At 36.6% G+C, this 19,778-nt stretch overlaps 1 protein-coding gene across 2 annotated transcripts in view; it reads left to right on the forward strand.

Annotated features, from left to right (window-relative positions):
* Positions 1 to 19,021, forward strand: part of C2H16orf87 (chromosome 2 C16orf87 homolog) — a 29,723-nt gene extending 10,702 nt beyond the window's left edge. Inside the window, exons 3-4 of one of the 2 annotated variants that reach the window (XM_003280404.3) lie at positions 10,968 to 11,150; positions 17,977 to 19,021. In XM_003280404.3, coding sequence (XP_003280452.1) covers positions 10,968 to 11,150; positions 17,977 to 18,095 — 302 coding nt within the window. In that variant the 3' untranslated portion in view covers positions 18,096 to 19,021. The remainder of the gene's footprint in view (positions 1 to 10,967; positions 11,151 to 17,976) is intronic. The other variant, XM_030797599.1, reaches the window with a different exon arrangement.
* The last annotated feature ends 757 nt before the right edge of the window (positions 19,022 to 19,778 follow it).

The raw sequence follows: 19,778 nt of genomic DNA on the forward strand, positions 1-19,778 counted from the left end.
TACACATAGCCTAGAAGGCAGAGCTCTTAATCAGTAGGTAGGTAGGTAGCCTAGAGAGCCTAATTGTTTGTATACACAATGAAGCATTTACTAGGGTTTTCAGGGCAACACTTTATAATAGCAGAAGGTTGTTAGTAAGCCAGATGTAATCAGTAGGGGAATGGTTAAATTAAATAGCTAAATTATCTTTTAGTTAATAGTATGTGCTAGTTTGAAGGAATGATACAGATTTTATGTACTGAAATGGAAAGATCTCTAAAACATTGTTAATTTAAGGAAAAACTGCAAAACAATACTTGGATATGAGCTTGTTTGTTTTTAAAACCCCACAAAATGATTTCTACATGTAGTATTAATAAGTAAATACATAAATGGATAGATAGGTAACTATATAACAAGTACAGAGTCAAGGAAGACTTGTTTGCATAAGTAAACATCTTTTTTAAAAAAGAACTATAAAGCTCATTGATTTTAAAAATAAAGCTATAAAAGATATTTTTAAAATTTCACTAGGTTGAAAGCTCTTATTTAATTATTGTACACAGTTTGTGATGTGCAAGAAGAAAAGAATCTGTTAGGCTGAATAGATTTAGCTAGAAATGAATTGTTTAAAACTCATGTTTTTCATATATACTAATCAATTAGTTATACCTTCATAACATTCAGAGAAATAGGGAGGTGGTAGAGTAAAACTATATAGAACTTAGTGTAGCTGAAAATATGTATACATAAAATCTATTGCAGTAATTAATGAAAAAAAAATTTTTTTTTTGAGTCTCGCTCTTGTTTCCCAGGCTGGAGTGCAATGGCATGATATTGGCTCACCACAACCTCTGCAACGTCTGCCTCCTGGATTCGAGCCATTCTCCTGTCCCAGCCTCCCAAGTAGTTAGGATTACAGGAATGTGTCACCACACCCAGCTAATTTTGTATTTTTAGTAGAAGTGGGGTTTCTCCATGTTGGTCAGGCTGGTCTCAAACTCCCGACTTCAGGTGATCAGCCCGTCTTGGCCTCCCAAAGTGCTGGGATTACAGGCACGAGCCACTGCGCCTGGTGGAATTAATGAGTTTTTTAAAGTTTAAAATTAATTTTGGTGAGAGAAAGAGATGCGTGTTAGCAGTAACACTGTGTTAAGAAATGCTCAGCCTGTAATCCCAGTATTTTAGGAGGCCGAGGTGGGCGGATCACCTGAGGTCAGGAGTTTGAGACCAGCCTGGCCAACATCGTGAAACCCCGTCTCTACTAAAAATATAAAAATTAGCCGGGCATGGTGGTGTGCACCTGTAATCTCAAATACTTGGGGGGCTGAGGCAGGAGGATTGCTTGAACCAGTGAGGCGGAGGTTACAGTGAGCCAAGATCGTACCATTGTACTCCAGCCTGAGCAACAAGAGTGAAACTCCATCTCAAAAAAAAAAAAAAAAAAAAAGAAATGCTCAGGCTGGGGCACAAGGTCTCACACCTGTAATCCCAGTGCTTTGGGAGGCCAAGGCAAGCAGATCACTTTGAGCTCAAGAGTTCGAGACCAGGCTGGGCAACATGGCGAAACCCTGTCTGTGAAAAAGAAAAATACAAAAAATTAGCCAGGCGTGGTGATGTTAACTGTGGAGAGTGTCCAGGTTCTTGGTGTCTTGAACAAAGAATTGGACGAAACACACAAAGCAGGGAAGTACAGCGTGGGAGTGGGCTTGGAGCATAGGGCTCAAAGGTCCTGTTAGTTACAGAGTTTTTGAGAGTTTAAATACCCTCTATTTGGGGCACACCCTATGTAAAAGGAGAGGATGAAGTAAGGTTATAAAGTTATTTATTTGGCCTATGCCCTATGGAGAGGATGAAGTAAAGTTACAAAGTCATTTACTTGGCCTATGCCCTATGAAGAGGATATTTCCTGTTATAGCTGAAGTGTGAGATTGCCTTAGTTCCCTGCCTCCAGACCCTATTTTTCTGCCTCAGTGGTGTGTGCCTGTTGTCTCAGCTACTTGGGAGGCTGAGGTGGGAGGATTGCTTGAGCCTGGGAAGCAGAGGTTGCAGTGAGCGGTGATCTCACCACTGCACTCCAGCCTGAGTGACAGAGTGAGACTCTATCTCAAATTTAAAAAGAAGAAAATTTTAATTATAAAAACTATAGAAGAAAAAGTAAATTTCTAAATGGACACTAGTTCATAAAATTCAGAATTTAAAATTTAATAAAATTTAAAATTTAGAGTTTCCTATAAATGAAAGAAAAAATAGTTGAGACAGTGGGAAATTATAATTGCTTATTAGTATTTTAACTATGTAATTTTCAGTGAGTAAAAGGTTTAGAGTAAGCGTAGTCAAATAAATAACCTCCTCATTTTTTTATTGGGAGATAGAAAAAAGGGAAAAAAACCCTAAACTTAGTTTTCAAATTATTCTTTAATATAAGTTAATAGGCTAAGACTGATAAGCAAGGAAGTTCATAAATGACAAGTTCACTTTTAGTTAAGGGAAAAAAATGGAGAAATGATTATCACTTGTTTGTACCTTTTATAAATCCAAAGTGATTGAGTATTAATTCAGTAGTATAAGTGGTCCTCAACTCTGAACTACTTGACTGTGGAGGTTTGGTTTTGTTATTCAGAAAGTATTGTTCTTTACTTGCCGGCCAGGCGCGGTGACTCATGCGTATAATCCCAGCACTTTGAGAGGCTGAGGCAGATGGATCACTTGAGGTCAGGAGTTCAAGACCAACCTGGCCAACATGGTAAAAACCCATCTCTACTAAAAATACAAAAATTAAAAAAAAAAGAAAAGCAAGCATCGTTCCTTACATGCTAATTGCATAAAAGTGCTGTACATTCCTATATGGAACGTGGCTTTTATATAGTTGATTTTTGTGGTGGGTTTTTTTTTTTTTGCCTTTTGATGAAAAAAATGCATACCTTTACCTCTGAGCCTGTACTTTTAGGTTCTTAATCATATAGTCTATGATATCTATATTCATCTTTAAAACACTTTTCATAGAGTTCTTTGACTTCTAATTAAGACTGATTGTTTTTAGGTCTGCCGTACAGCTAGTGTACTAGGATTTCTTTCCATTGTACTCCCAGGATAATCCCACTCTTTCTTTCTTTCTTTTTTTTTTGAGACAGAGTCTTGCTCTGTCACCCAGGCTGGAGTGCAGTGGTCTGATCTCAGCTCACTGCAACCTCCACCTCCCGGGTTCAAATGATTCTTCTGCCTCAGCCTCCCTAGTACTTGGTATTACAGGTGTGTGCTACCATGCCTGGCTAATTTTTTTATTTTTAGTAGAGACAGGGTTTCTCTATGTTGGCGAGGCTGGTCTTGAACTTCTGACCTCACGTGGATCTGCCTACCTTGGCCTCCCAAAGTACTGGAATTACAGGGGTGAGCCACCGCACCTGGTACCACTCTTTCTTACATACTATGTCTTTGTTCTTTTTAACCCATGTGTTTTTACTTTTGGAACAAATTTCCCAGAAATTGTTTTATTTCTGGAAAAACTTTTCCAGAAAAGACATAATGTACATTTCCTATCTTCTATTGTGGAGAGTGCCTTTGTTTTGCATTCACACTTTAATTTTGTTCTCATTCTTCCTTGGCATTCAGTGGGTCCTTTCCATCTGAAAGCTCAGGTCTTCAACTCAAGGTGGTTTTTATCCATTATTGCTTTTCCCTCCCTTTCCTTTTCATTCTGGCATGCGTATAGGATCATGTTAGGATTGCCTTGTACACTGTCTTGGAAACTGACACTGTATTGAAAGAAGGATAAAGATAGGCAGTACAAGGATAGTGGCTCAATGATGTCATCAAAGACTTAGTCTCTTCTCTTACACCTTAAGAAGATGTGGCTTATCCTCATTGTTCTGAGGTAGTTCTCATTGCACGTCTAAGCATCCTATACACATTTCAAGAAGGAAGAAGAGGGAAGAGCAGAGAGACAAAGGGGCATGCCAGCTATGCTTCTTCCCTCGAAAAAAATCTTTCTGGAAACCTTACCCAGTTTCACTTACCTGTCATTGGCTAGAGCTAGATGCCACCTCACCTGCAGGGAGAGTCTTGAGAATGTATACCTATTTTAGGCATATTGTCCTCTTTAACAGAACAAGATTCTGTTCTTAAAGAAGATAGGGAGAAAGAATAATGGGTAGATAATTAGCAGTTCTGTCATAGGGATATCTATTAGGTTTCTTGGATCTTTCCTTTATTTTTCTTTATGTCATATTCTCTTTTTTCTTTTTGCTTTATTCCAGGAAATTTTGTTGATTTTCCTTTCTACATCTATAATTTTGTCATCAAGCATGTCAAATTTAGCTTATTAGCACCTAAACTTTAGCAGGGTATGTTGTTTTCTAATTTATTCTTTTTCATAGAATTTTGAAAATACTTTTATTGTGGTAAAATATAACAAAATATGCTATTTTAACCATTTATAAATGTATAGTTTAGTGGCATTAAGTGCATTCATATTGTATTCTTAACCATCACTACTATCCAATTCCAGAACTTGGTTTTCCAAACTGAAACCCTGTACCCATTAAACAATGACTGCCACTTCCTTCTCCCCCATGCCCCAGGCAACCACCATTCTGCTTTCTCTGTCTGTGAATTTCACTGCTCTAGGCATCTCATACAAATGGAATCATACAATATTTGTACTTTTGGGTCTGGCTTATTTTACTTAACACAGTGTCCTCAAGGTTTCATTCATGTTGTAACATGCATGACAATTTCCTTTTTAAGGTTAAATAATATTCCATTGTATGTATATGCCATATTTTGTTTATGTATTCATCAGTGGACACTTGGGTTGCTTTAACCTTTTTGCTATTGTGAATAATGCTGCATGGTATACAAATAGCTGTCCTGATCTCTGCTTTCATTTCTTTTGGGTATATGCCCAGAGGAATTGCTGGATCATATGTTGATTCTATTTTAATTTTTTGAGGACTGAATTTACTGTTTTCCATAGCAGCTCCATTTTACATTTCTACCAGTGGTGTACAAATGTTCCAGTTTCTCTACATCCTCACCAACACTTATTTTTTGGTTTTGTTTTGCTTTGCTTTTTATAATAATCTGAAGAGTATGAAGTGGTATCTTGCTGTGGTTTTGATTTGCATTTTCTTATTGATGTGATAGTGAACATCTTTGCGTGTGCTTAGTGGCCATTTATATATCTTCTTTGGAGAAATACCTATTCAAGTCCTTTGCCCATTCTTGAATTGGGGATTTTTGTTGTTGTTGTTGTTGACTTGTAAATTATTTATATTATTCTGAATATTAATCTCTTACAATAATTTGCATATATTTTCTCCCATTCCATGTATTGCCTTTTCATTCTGTTGATAGTGTCCTTTGATACACAAGTTTAATTTTGATGAAGTCCATTTTGTCTTTTTTTTTTCTTTCATTGCTTTTGCTTTCGCTTTTGGTATCATATCCAAGAAATTATTGCCAAAATCCAGTGTCATGAAGCTTTTCCATGATTTTTTAAACAGTTTTATGGTTTTAATGGTTATATTTAGATATTTGATCCATTTTGAGTTAATTTTTGTGTATGGAGTAAGATAAAGGTCTAACTTCATTTTTTGGCTAGTGTGAATTATGCTACGTTGTGTAGATACCCAGTTTTCCTGTTACAACTTGTGGAAGATACTGTACTTTACCTTGAATTGTCTCAGACTCTTATTGAAAATCCTTTGACTGTATGTGTGTGTTTATGTCTGAGGTTTATTTTTATTCCTTTGGTCTGTATATTTGTCTTTATGTCAGTACCATACTGTTTTGATTATTATAGCTTTGTAGTAAGTTTTGAAATCAAGAAGTGTGGGACCTCTAACTTTGAATTTTTTCAAGATTGTTTTGGCTACTTGGAAATCCTTGGGATTCCATGTGAATTTTAGGATGGGTTTTTCTGTTTCTGCAAAAATAATCTTATTCTTAATGATAATCTCCTTTCAGATCTCTCAAGGTATGCATTAGAATGTTTTAATTTTTTGTTTGCTTGTTTGTTGAACTATCTTTGTTCTTCCTGTTTTATTTTGGCTCTTCTCTCAACTTTTGTTTTCTTCTTATAGCTAGTAATGTTTAATTGACTGTTGGTGTGATACAAATGAAGGACTTGGTTTATCAGTGTAGATAAGTTCAATGAATATCCTACACTGTTTTAAATGTCTGTTTTGACAAAAGGTCTCTTCAGCGTATAATTGGGAGTTTAGTGGCAGGAGGTGAGCAGGCAGTAAACTGGTGAATTCTCTTATTGCCAAAATAAGGCAGGCTTCATTCTAGGGTGGAATGTGAAATCTCTTACAGTGTTTCATTCCTGTGAGGAGCTGGCTTTTTCCTATGTTATGGAGGTTTGAAGTTCTCTTGCACATTGCTCTGTTCCTGAGAGCTTCCTTATGTCAGTTGCCCTGTATACATAGGCCCAACCATACTGCAATAGTGTCTAGTTATTTTGATGATCACCTTGGTGGCCTGCTCTCCCTTATTGTACTTTTTGTCCTGCCCTGGGATTATCCTTGAGAATCCTCCTTTGGGAGGAACAGCTCTCCGTTCTGTAGCAGCTATCACTTACTCCTATTTTTGAATTGTAGTTTATTTTATTCTTGTTTCTTATCAGAACCATTAGGTTGCCAGTTTGCTGAAATTCTGTAATTTTGGGTCATTGATAGTACCTTTCTCTTGTTTCCAGCACCACAGATATGTTTTCCTTTTTCTCCTTTCCCTTTTCCCATGTTTCTTCTCAATGGGATTTTGAGAAGGTGGTGAGGTAAATTGTGTCCTATACGATTTTATTTATTCAACAGTCTGTGTAAGTAATGTTCTGGGTTCTGCAAATAAGGTAGGCAAAGGATTCCCAACTTTCATAAAGCCTATATTTTGATGGAGGAGACGTATTGAGCATATAAGTAAATAAATAACAGATTATAGCTGTAGTAGACTACAGGAAGTAACTTGGGCTGGGAGAATCAGAGCAAATGACCTGTATATGGATATCTGAAGGAAAAAAAAGGCTTATGAAGAGCCATGGGAAGAGAGCTCTAGGCAGAAGGATTAGCGTATACATAGACTCAGCGGAGGAAGGAGCTCGTTTTATTAAAAGAAAGGCATGTCTGGAGTGTAGTGAACAAAGTGGTGAGCATGAGCATCATGAGACTGGAGAAAGAGGCAAATGCCAGATCTGTTGGGGACTTGTCTTTGGTAAGGAATTTTTAGTTTAAATATGGAAAAAAGCTTATGAAAGGCTTTAGAAGGGAAGCTATGCAGTTTGATTTTTTTTTTTTTTTTTTTTTAAGATAATATTGGCTGGTATGTAGAGAATAGGTTTGGCTGGGATGTTGCCCATGGAGGTGGAGAGAAATGAAGAGATTATGGGTGTATTTTGCAAGAAGTATCTGTGGACCTTTGCAGTGGTACAGGAAGCAAGATGAGTCACAAACGACTACAAGTTATTTGACTTGTACAACCAGGTGATGCTATTTACTAATATGATGGAAGTAAGAGGAGTAACAGATTTGGGAGAGGGAGAATCAAGAGTTACTTTTTGATACAATTTGAAATGCCTTTGAGACATTCAAGTGAGGTTGTCAGGTAGGCAGTCTAGAGTTTAGGGAAGAAATCAGAGCAGGAGGTGAAAACTTTGGAGCCATCATAACAATAGTGTTTAATGCTGTGAGTTTACGAGATGATCTAGGCAAAGTCTAAGTAAGAGAAGAGGGCTCCGGACAGAATCCTGGAGCCTTGACATTAGATTGGGAAAGCACCTGGGGGAAGGGCACACAGCAAAGGTGATTAGGAGGAGTGGCTGATGAGCTGAAGAAATTGGGGGAGCCTGAGAATCAGGCAAAATAATTTCAAGGAAAGTAGTAGTCATCTTTGTTGAATTTTTGAGAGATGGTGTAAGATGATAACTGAGGTGTCTATTAAGATTTGATAACAGGTTTTTGTTGTTTTTGACAGTCAGTTTCATTGGGTTAGCAACTATACTGGAATAGATTTGATGAGTGAATGGGAGATAAGAAACTGAAGGCAGAAAGTACAGGCACCTCTTTTGAGAAGTTTGGCTGTGAAGAAGTTTGCAGAGATGACTGGGTAGCTGGGGGAACAAACCTAAATTCAGTGTTAGACTTTAATAGGCATACTATTTAAAGCTTCATCTATCACTAGTTCTCTTAACCTTTGTTTTTTTGAGAAATTCTAGGCATACGCAAAAGTAGAAAATGACCAACCCTGCCCCATCCACAATCCTGTCTACCTCTTCCCTTGCATCATTTTGAAGCAAATCCCATATAATTTCAGTTACAAATATTTCATTATGTTTCCAAAAGATGAAAATTTAAAAATGTAAGCACAATGCCATTATAACATAAAAAATTAATGATAATTCCTTATTATTAAATATCCAACTTGTGTTCACATTTTCACTTTTCTCATAACTTGTCTTAGAATTTTAAAAACATTTTAAATAAGGTCCACAAATTGCATATGGGTGCTATCTTATTTATTTATTTATTTATTTATTTTTTGAGACAGAGTCTCGCTCTGTCACCCAGGCTGGAGTGCAGTGGCGCGATGTCAGCTCACTGCAGCCTCCTCCTCGTGGATTCAAGCGATTCTCATGTCTTGGCCTCCTGAGTAGCTGGGACTACAGGCGCACACCACCATGCCTGGCTAATTTGTGTATTTTTAGTGGAGACGGGGTTTCATCATGTTGGCTAGGCTGGTCTCGAACTCCTGACCTCAGGTGATCTGCCCCCTTCGGCCTCCCAAGGTGCTGGGATTACAGGCATGAGCCACAACACCCTGTCATTTGTTTAAGAACAGGGTGTTACTTTGTCACCCAGGCTGAGACAGGGTCTTGCTATGTGGCCCAGGCTGGTCTCAAACTCCAGGCCTCAAGCAGTCCTCTTGCCTCGGCCTCCCAAATGCCTAAAGTGCTTTTGGATTACAGGCATGAGCTACTGATCTTGGCTAGATTATATCTTTTTTAACCCTCTTATTATCTATTATTTTCTCTTTCTCCTTGCAAGTTAGATGTTGAAGAAATGGCATCACCTGTCCATTTGTATGCGCTGTTTGTATCCCCATGGTGTCACTTAACATATTCCTTGAATAACTTCTCTTTTTCCTATTAGTTGTAAGTTAGATCTAAGGGCTGGAGAGATTGGAATTTTTTTTTTTTTTTACAAGACTACTTAGTAGGTAGTGATGTGTACTTCTATCCAGAGGTGCTTAAAGTCTGCTTCTCTCTTTTTTTTTTGAGATGGAGTTCATTTTTGTTGCTCATGCTGGAGTACAATGGCTCTATCTCAGCTCACCGCAACCTCTGCCTCCTAGGTTCTAACAATTCTCCTGTCTCAGCCTCCCAAGTAGCTGGTGGTATAGACACGTGCCACCACACCCAGCTAATTTTGTATTTTTAGTAGAGATGGGGTTTCGCCATGTTGGTAAGGCCGGTCTTGATCTCCTGACCTCAGGTGATCCACCCGCCTTGGCTACCCAAAATGCTAGGATTACGGGTAAGAGCCACTGCACCTGGCCTGCTTCTCTCTCTTTTAGTGATGTTAGTACCTGCTGATGTTTAGTGCTTAGAACCTTTAGTTCATTGCAGGTTGAAAAGTGTTGATACTCTGATTCTGTCATTCCTTCTTCATTTATTAGCTTTAATATGAGAAACCTCTTCATCTGCCCTTTGGTTACCCTGTGAGTAGCACAGTTTAAATAGAAAAAGCAGAAGAAATGCTTTGTTCTTGCCCTTTATTTAAGTTTTCAAAGTAATGAGTTGGTTCTTTAGTATCTTCATATGGTGGCCAAGTAGTTTTTGTTTTTAATGTTAATGTACTCATATGCTTGATATATTTCAATCTATTACAGTTATTATTTTTATTGATGCTCAAATTATCCTATAATAGTGGGAGCCTCTTCATGTTAGCCCAAGTCTTAACAACACCCTGCTTGTCTTTGATAACTTTTCTTGCAATCTGGGATAATTAAATGTTCTTGTATTATCTGGTATATGTCTAATTTGAAACCAGATTAATTCTCCAAGGATATGGTATTTGGAGATAATATTACTATTTTGCTTTTAATTTTTTTTACAGCAGTCTATTAAGCATACTTATTTTATAGTCTTTCACATTGTTCCCTTTAGTTCTTTGGATATGAATTTTTCTGTTTGTTTTGCCCCTTTACCACTGTGAATTTTGGCATTTGGAGAATTCTCTTTCTTGTTTTTGAGTGCAGGTATGTGTTAGAGCAAGGTATCATATTTTTTGTTTTTGTTTTGTTTTTTTCTTTAAGTTTATTGTTTGTCTTATCCAACATTTTGATTTGTTTGGAGTGGGAGGGGTGGCTTCTTGTACTAGTTAAATCACCATATTTAGTAAAGTTTCCCTATTGCTATTCCATTTATGGAACAACATGCTCTTATATCAGAAATTACCTTATCTGTGGCTAAAGTGAAAACTACTCACTTGCCTAGGGTTTTTATATTTGTTATGGATGCTTTCTGTTTGATTTTTATTGTAACGTTAATACATTATCTCTAAGATCAGTTTTGCTTTTGCATATTTCACATACTTTAATCTTTAATTCAGATAGAGGGCAAAAAGGTATGCATTTTTTTTTCCTTTCTTAATATTTCACTATTTTTAGCTTGGAAACAGGAAGAAAAAGGCAGAAAGGTTGCTATGGAATTGTGTGAACTTGTAGAGGCTGAAATTTAAGCTGCCAAATGAAGAAACTTGTTTTCTCTTCCAAGATTCCTCCTACTTCATGTGTTATTGTGATCTGAATTCTATTGAATTTCTTTTTTTCTTATGTGGGTGTGGGGGAGACATATATGTTACGGTTGTAGTTCTATGAAATATGCCAGGAAGCATACTCTAGTGCTATTTAGAAAGAAAAAGGAAGACAATGAGAACTTGGGCAAACAGTTCTTGCTAAGCCCTAAAATATATCACTTTTATTCATCCATACAGAAAACAAGCATGAGGCCAAGAGGAGGCGAACAGAGAGAGTTAGGAGAGAGAAGATAAATTCTACAGTAAATAAAGATTTAGAAAACAGAAAGAGGTCTCGAAGTAACAGCCATTCAGATCATATCAGACGAGGAAGAGGAAGACCTAAAAGTGCATCTGCCAAAAAACATGAGGAAGAAAGAGGTATGAACAAATCAAGCAGTTTTTTTTCAAGTATTAAATTGATCTGGGATCTTAATTAGGTAGTAGTGAAGAAAGTGGAGGCATTGAGCTCCTGGACTTAAAATCACAACTCATATTTTAGTTTGAAAGCATTTCCTCTGTGGTAGATGCTTATTATTTTTTTAATCACAGGAATTTAATTCTTATTGGATACCTAAAGGCTTAGTTAGGTAAAATTTACCTTGCTATAAACTGATGATAATAGAGTTCAAAGATAATTTGTATATGACATCCTGAAGAAGCCTGTTAAAATGATTGTACTTTTTTTTTTTTTTTTTTTTTTTGAGACAGAGTCTTGCTCTGTCACTCAGGCTGGAGTGCAGTGGCGCGGTCATGGCTCATTGCAGCCTCAACCTCCAGGGCTCCGGTGATTCTCCCCTCAGCCTCCTGAGTAGCTGGGACTACAGGTGTGCACCATCATGCCTAGCTAATGTTTTGTAGAGGAGGGTTTCCCCATGTTGCCCAGGCTAGTCTTGAACTTCTGGGCTCAAGCAGTCTGCCCTCCTCAGCCTCCCAAAGTGTTGGGACCTTTTTTTTTTTTCTTTTAAAGACATGTCTGAGTTCTGTTAAGACTACTTCAAACTGTTATACTGTGAGTTTTAAAATTTTACTATTGAAAGTGTTCTTGGTGGAGTTTTTAATTGCTCATTGGGAGATTTGTGTGCTTCCTACTCTGAGGCAGCTTTTACGTAGATGAATTCTTCTTGGTCCAGAGTATTTCTTTTTCTCCTTACAGGTCTTCTTCTTTCTTCTCACGAATATCTACCAATAACTTGTTTTTAGACATTAAAACTTCAGTTTCTTTTTCTTTGATTTATGCATCTTTTTAAAAACTTACGGAAAATTTCAACATAGCAAGAGTAGAGAAAATAGTATAATGAACCTCTATAGGTCCACAAATATCTTTTTAAAATTGAGACTTTCAAGCCAGTAGTTAATTTAAAAAAGGGATAGTTGCTCTTTATTGTTCTTTAAAAACCTCTGTCAAAATCATTTCATCTTCACTGAAATGCATTTTCTTACACTATTTGTGAGTTATGCTTTGCTTTTCAGACATTCTGTCTTAGATACTCAAGTGCTTTTTGTATAAATGTAAATTTCACTTATTTTAGACAATAAGAACATTCTACCAGTTCGCTATTTCTCTCTGCTTTATGTGCTTTTATTTGAATAAAGCTACTATTGCTAGAAAACAGCTTCACCAGTGTAGCTATTCCTAGCTTTTATCAAAGTTAAAGGGGTCTTAGTATTGTATGGCTAAAGGAGTAAGGTTTATATCATTTTCGACTGTATTCTAGGAAGGCTGTACTAAGGTACTCCATATTCCTTGGGTAATTTTAATGCTTTTCTCTTTCTATTATGCTCTTCCAGAGGGTTTGAGTTATTTGTTCAATTTGAATGTTTCTTTAACAATAGGGTGCAGAAAACCTATGCCGAGGACTATTTTAGAAGGGAAACTAGGTAAAGAAAAGTCAACAGAGAAAAAGGAAAAGAGCGAAATACTGCCTGGCTCAGAAAACAACATTCTTTTCAGTTGAAGTAGAGGGAATGCAGCTGAAAGAAGAGAATGCTTCTGGTGGTGGGTGAGAGAAGATGAGAAAGCAGATAATGACAGTCTTTAGCTGGGGAAATGGTCTATATACTTGTGGTAGAACTGTATATATGCAGGATTTCAGCTTTTATTTCATGATTACTTGAAAAAAGAAGCATTTATTTGGCTGTAAATATTTTTTAGGCATTTTCTGTTTATTACAGAAAAATTTTAAGAAAGCTATTTCTAGAGTAAGATATGCTTTTAATTTATTTGTTTTTGATACAAATTGCAGGAATTGCTTAAATTAATTTTTGTAGCACAAACTGGAATCTTATGTAGACCGTGAAGTCATTACACTTTCTCTGTAAAGAGCCAGATAGTAAATGTTTTAGGCTTTGTGGGCCATACTATCTCTGTCACAACTACTCAGCTCTGCCATTTTAGCTGGAAAGCAGCCATAAACCATGCATAAATGAATGGGCATGCCTGTGTTCCAGTAATACTTTATAAAGCGGGTAGTGGGCCACATTTGGTACTTGTACTATAGTTTGCCAATCTCTTTCTTTCTTTTTCTTTCCTTGCTTTTTTTTTTTTTTCCCTTCTGAGATAGGGTCTTACTCTGTTACCCAGGCTGGTGTGCAGTGGAGTGATCATGGCTTACTTCAGCCTCAAACTCCTGGGCTCAAGCGATCCTCCTGCCTCAGCCTTCCAAGTAGCTGGGACTAGAGGTTCATGCCACCATGCCAGGCTACTTTTTTCACTTTTAGTATAAATGAGGTCTCACTATGTTGCTCAGGCTGGTCTCAAACTCCTGGGCTCAAGGGATCCTTTCAGCTTGGCCTTCCAAAGTGCTGGGATTGCAGGCATGCATGAGCCACTGCACTCGGCCTAGTTTGCCAATCTTTGTTGTAAATCATTGTACTCTTTTTTTTTTTTTTTTTTTTTGAGACAGTGTCTTGCTCTGTCGCCCAGGCTGGAGTGCAGTGGTGCAATCTCGGTTCACTGCAAGCTCCGCCTCCCGGGTTCACGCCATTCTCCTGCCTCAGCCTCTCCGAGTAGCTGGGACTATAGGCACCCGCCACCACGCCCAGCTAATTTTTTGTATTTTTAGTAGAGACGGGGTTTCACCGTGGTCTCGATCTCCTGACCTCGTGATCCGCCCGCCTCAGCCTCCCGAAGTGCTGGGATTACAAGCGTGAGCCACGGTGCCCGGCCACCATTGTACTCTTAAATATAATGTGGACAAGAACTATTAGGTTGGTGCAGAAGTAATTGCGGTTTTACTTTTGTATCAACCTAACATGAACTTTTGAAATGTCTGTGTTTTAGAATAGATTTCTTGGATATGCTTCTTAGTGCTAAATAGCTATTTAGTTGGTTTTTATTGATTCCTTGCTCTTAGAGCATTTGAAAATTTTGAAGCAAGCTTTAACTTTATTTTAACACATGAATTAAGGAAACCTGACAATGTGTCTAAAAAACCTAACTTAAAAATGGACTTTTCTATCTAGTCAGATGAGAGATCCAAAGGGGGAGAAAATGACTTTCCTATTTTGAAACAGAGTAAGAAGGAAGAATGGAAAACGAAAGCTTGTTAGACATCATCATGATAATATATCTTTATAAAGTCATAAAAACAAATCATTGAACAACAATTTTTGGTTAGTCTAATGTAAGTCTTCGTTTTATATATAAGGGTATTCTGAATATTATAACACAGAAATGACATTTTGACTGATTAAAATATGTTAGGCAATTCTGAACATCATATTAATGAACTTAAGAATGAATGGGTCAGGCGTGGTGGCTCACGCCTGTAATCCCAGCACTTTGGGAGGCCGAGGCAGGCAGATCACGAGGTCAAGAGATCAAGACCATCCTGGCCAACATGGTGAAACCCCGTCTCTACTAAAAATACAAAAAAAAAATTAGCTGGGCATGGTGATGCACGCCTGTAGTCCCAGCTACTTGGGAGGCTGAGGCGGGAGAATCAGTTGAGCCCAGGAGGCGGAGGTTGCAGTGAGCTGAGATCGCATCACTGCACTCTAGCCTGGCGACAGAGCGAGACTCCGTCTCAAAAAAAAAAAAGAGAATGTAGACTTCAAGCTGAAGATTGTGGATTGAAGAAACACATCTAGCTCTAAACTCCTTTGGGGAAATCTAAGAAAGAAACTGATTTTTATTACACAGTTACCTAAAAGTCAGGAATTTGTGTATTAGTTACGTCTGGAAGTAGAAGTGAAATTGAGGCTAAAAATGAGAAGATTGTTTGCCAGTCTTTTTATGAATAGCCCACTAGGACTGTTTACCCTGTTATCCCCCAAGTTTATCCTTTGAAAAAGATAAATAATACAGTCTTTGGTCTCAGGAACACCAGGTGTCTGTTGACGGCCAGGATACCATGTTAAGATCAGGAAGCCTAGGTGAAAATTGGACATAGTAAATACTGAGTTCTTGAGTTTGGCTTATTAGCGTCCAGGTAAAAAAAGATTGAACATATCTTCTCTAGAGAATCCGAAGGACCCAAGAGAAAAGGCCCCAAATAAAGATACTCTCATTAGAGATTCACAGAGAAGTGGCCTAATTGGATCATCATAATCTGATGACTACAGTCAAGCTCCACGTATGTGTACGTTTCTGATCAGCTTCTTTGGTCACTCTCCTAAATATGAGCATATTGCCAAGAATTACCCAGATATCTGGGAGAAAGCATCTATTATAGTATGAAAGGCTAAGACCAAATCAACAGGAGAGAAAAAATAACTTGGAAAAAAGCAATTTTTGCAGGGAAAAGAAAAACTATAAACTATTATTAATATCTTTAGCAAAAGAAGTAATTGTAATTGGAAAACAAACAAGATGATATGTAAAAGGAAATCGCAGAGGTCAAAAAGCCAGTTGGAAAATGAACTTTAAAGTATTCCAAAAAACCCCAAAACATAGAGTATACACAGAAATGAACAACTTTAATAAAAGGCTTAAAGATAAAATTGAAGAAAGGTCCAGAAAGTATAGCAATTGAAAAGAGATGGAAAAAACAGAATGGAAACCATAAGAAATTTAGAGGACCAGTGTGAGGTCTGACATCTGTAAATAATTAAAGTTTCAGATAAGGAACATGGAAGATGGAGGAGAAGGAAGTCATCAACGACTTTAACAATGACAATTATTTATTCAAGAAAATTTTTCCAACCTGAAGGACATTGAGTTTCTTTGTTAAAAGGGCCTACAAATTCCCAGTCTAATGGATGGTTAAAAAGAGAAATTATACCAGAGTTTGTCATCATATCTCATATCTCTTTGGTTAAAGAAAATTTTTCAGGTTTTCAGAAAAAAGAAAAGCAAAATGATATTGGAACTAATACAATGGAATATTGCCCAGCAAAGAACAAACTACTGATATATGAATAGCATCAATGAATTTCAAAAACATGTTGAGCGAAATAAGCTAGACACAAAAGAGTACATACTGTATATGATGCCATTTAGATGAAGTTTAGGAACAGACAGAATGATTCTGTGGTAATAGAAATCAGAACAGTGGTTGCTTGTAGGTGTAGAGAGGGATTGGCTGGAAAGAAGCATGATGAATTTCTGGAGGAAATTTATATGTTGATTGTGACGTGGGTTACATGTTTGTATATGTTTGTCAGAACTCCTCCAGTTGAACACATAAAAGATCTGTGTATTTCACTATATGTAAATTTATCATTGATTTTAAAAATAACTATAAAAAAAGGTATTGGGTTTTCTCAACAATGGCACCAGTAGTCAGAAGACAATTTACTGCCTTCACAGTTCTAAGCGGAAACCTACAAGTCTATACTCAATCAAACCATGAATTAATGTGAAGATAGACTAAGATATTTTCTGACATTCAGGGTCTCAAAAAAATTTGCTACCAATACTCCCTTTCTCAGGAAGCCCCTACAAGTTACCTGCTACCAAAATGAAGAAATAAACCAAGAAAGGATCTTTGGATTCAAGACAAAGGTGGGTCCATCCGACTCTAGATGAGAGTCTCCAGCATGATGCTGATGAAAGAGCACAAGATGATAATTTTGCAGTAGGCCTAGAGAGCAACCATTTCATACTGGAGCAGGTTGGAAGACTTGGAGAGATTTCTTCAAGAAGATAAAAATGATAAAATACCTGATACGTATAAACATCCTGAAAAATGATTTATACAACTAGGAAAGATTTTGGGTTGAGTTAGAAATGAAAACTAAGCAAGTGAAAAGAGAATCACTTCAGGGAAAACAATGTAAAGGAAAAGCGAAATCACTTACCATAGGCATAATAATGTAATCACTGAAAATCGATGTTACTGAAGTTGTGATTTAATTATAGTGAGAAGATGAGGGATGGGCAGAGTGTTTATTGGGGCAAGAGATGCAAAACAGTGTAACCCTTATTTTCCATGGTGGAAAGTGAATCAGTAATGCCTAAAACCCTGAAGTAGCATCTTGTACAAATGTTACTTAGAGATTTGTTTTTGTAAAAGCAAAAAGGAACAACTGAAAAAAAAAAAGTAGTCACAAAAAAAGTAGTTGCATTTGGAGAATGGGAAATGTGCATGGGGCAAAGGACTTCTGTTTTTTTTTTAACAAGTTTTATAAAAATGATTTGATTGTAAATTATATGCATTTAACTTTGATTAGAATGTCAAAACAAAATAAACAAAAATAGAATCAGGGGATCCTGAAAAAGTAACTTCGAAGAATATATACCAAGATGTTAATTGTGATTTTTGCTGACTCATGAGATTACGATTTTTATTTTCTTTTTCAAATTTTCTGTGAACTTGGATTACATTTGTAATCGAGAGGGGAAAAATAGAAATAAATGTCATTTCCTGTTTCAGAAGATGAAGATGAATATGTTAATGTATTCATAAAGTCACCATTGATGTTCAGAAGGGGACCATCTCTCAGAGTGAATTTCGTCTAGCAGAGAAAATTCATTTTGATTGAGACAGTGAGGAGATAGAAATGTATGAGACTCTTAGAGAAATGATGTAGCTGTTAGAGTGCCTGTGTATAGAAATATATATTGTCTTCATTTAATCTTCATTTCAGTAACTCCTTTGTATAATTTTAAAAACTTTTTAGTTCAGTAGCATAGTAACATTTAATGTATATTGTAGTAGTATATATAATACTGTCATTTAAAGAAATACTTGAAAGCTTTAAAAAATTTAAATTTACTGCATCTACTGCCTTTATATTAAACTTTCCCTTTTTCTTTTAACAGAGAAACAGGAAAAGGAAATTGACATCTATGCTAACCTGTCTGATGAAAAGGCTTTCGTGTTTTCAGTCGCCTTGGCAGAAATAAATAGAAAAATTATCAATCAAAGACTTATTCTCTGATACTTGTTTGCAAAATCTGCTGAAACTTCTGTCAGAATAACATCAGCAAATTCTCAAACAGTTATGGACTCTCAGGAGCATTCTGACTGCATCAGTAAGGGCCATTGATTGTTTCTTTCTCTCCTGTCGTTTAGCCTGTGCCACACTTTGGGAGCAAAGCTGTGTAGGCTTGGACTGTTCTGGGATTTTCTTGTTTACCAAGGAGTATTGTCAGTGTTTTGTGTTTGGGATATAAGTAAGTGTATTTGCCAACAACAACAACAAAAAAATGCTGGATGGATGTTAAAGGATAAAAAGTGATGGGGTGTGGAGTAGGTATGAAAACTAGGGTAATAAGATGCTTGATTGTTTTCAGGTTTGCCACCAGAGATGCAATATTTTAAATACTGTCAGAAAGAGTGATTTTTAAAAATATATATTTCAGATTTTCAGTGCTAACAGATTGCATATATACAGTTCATTTACTTTTATTAAATTGGCAATTGATATTTTATTGAATGGGGAATTAAGAATATAAACTGTAAATTTTGTCTTAAATTGATTTTTTTTCTTGGCCTTTATTTTTATTACTTAAGGTATGAGTTATATTTTAGGAGATACTTTCTAGACAGTTTGAAGTTTGGGTGCTATATGAAGAAAAACATTTAATGATATACTCAGATATGAACACCTTGTTTTCTTGAATGTAATTTATTTATTAGTTAAAAAAAAACAAAACTTCTGCTCTCAAGATGGTGCCTGTTAACCTAAACATGAAATATATTTATTACATGCAAACTATTTCTTAGCTACTTTTAAGCAGTAATGTTTTATCTGAATGGATATTCGTTTATACATCCTGATAATTATTTAAATTGTTACTTTCACTCTGGAAGAAAAAATAAACCTTAATATTGAAACTAAGTAGATTAAATAGTGTGATAAAAGTTTTTTGTTCTGGTGAAGTTTGTGAAATATATTTAAATTCTCAATTTTTCTAGTGTTAAGTCATAATCATTTATAGTTGATTTATATTAAATGCTTTTGCATTTTGGCATATCAATTTAATGATTAACATATTCAAACTTGGCAATCACTCCCCTTATTTTCAGTCCCTCTTCCCCCAATCCATTTGGAAATCCTTTTAAAGCCTTCTTACAGAAGACAGTCATCAGTTAGATTTAGCCCCCTTTTAAGAGAAACTCCCCTTCAATTTTAGCAGTAACATTATCAACTTCAGACTTCATCCTGCATCTCCCATCACCTCCTCAAAGAAAAAAGGTCAACATTTTTTCCTACTTTATTTAAATGGTAACCAGCAGAGGGAGCTTAAGAGGTACTCTAGCTAGGATATAGAATTTTCCTAAGGATTCCTTTTCCTTTAATCCCTGTATCTATCTGCAGGTACTGCAACTATTTTGTATGCATTTTATTTATTTATTTAGGAGACAGAGTCTTGCTCTGTCGCCCAGGCTGGAGTGCAGTGGCACTATCTCAGCTCACTGCAACCTCTGCCTCCTGGGTTCAAGTGATTCTCATGCCTCAGCCTCCTGAGTAGCTGTGACTAGAGGTGTGCGCTACCACGCCTGGCTATTTTTGTGTGTGTGTGTGTGTGTGTGTTTTAGTACAGATGGAATCTCACCATGTTGGCCAGGCTGGTCTCAAATTCCTGACCTTAGGTGATCTGCCCGCCTCGGCCTCCCA

The sequence above is a fragment of the Nomascus leucogenys genome, chromosome 2 (assembly GCF_006542625.1).
Source record: "Nomascus leucogenys isolate Asia chromosome 2, Asia_NLE_v1, whole genome shotgun sequence".
Lineage (NCBI taxonomy): Eukaryota > Metazoa > Chordata > Mammalia > Primates > Hylobatidae > Nomascus > Nomascus leucogenys.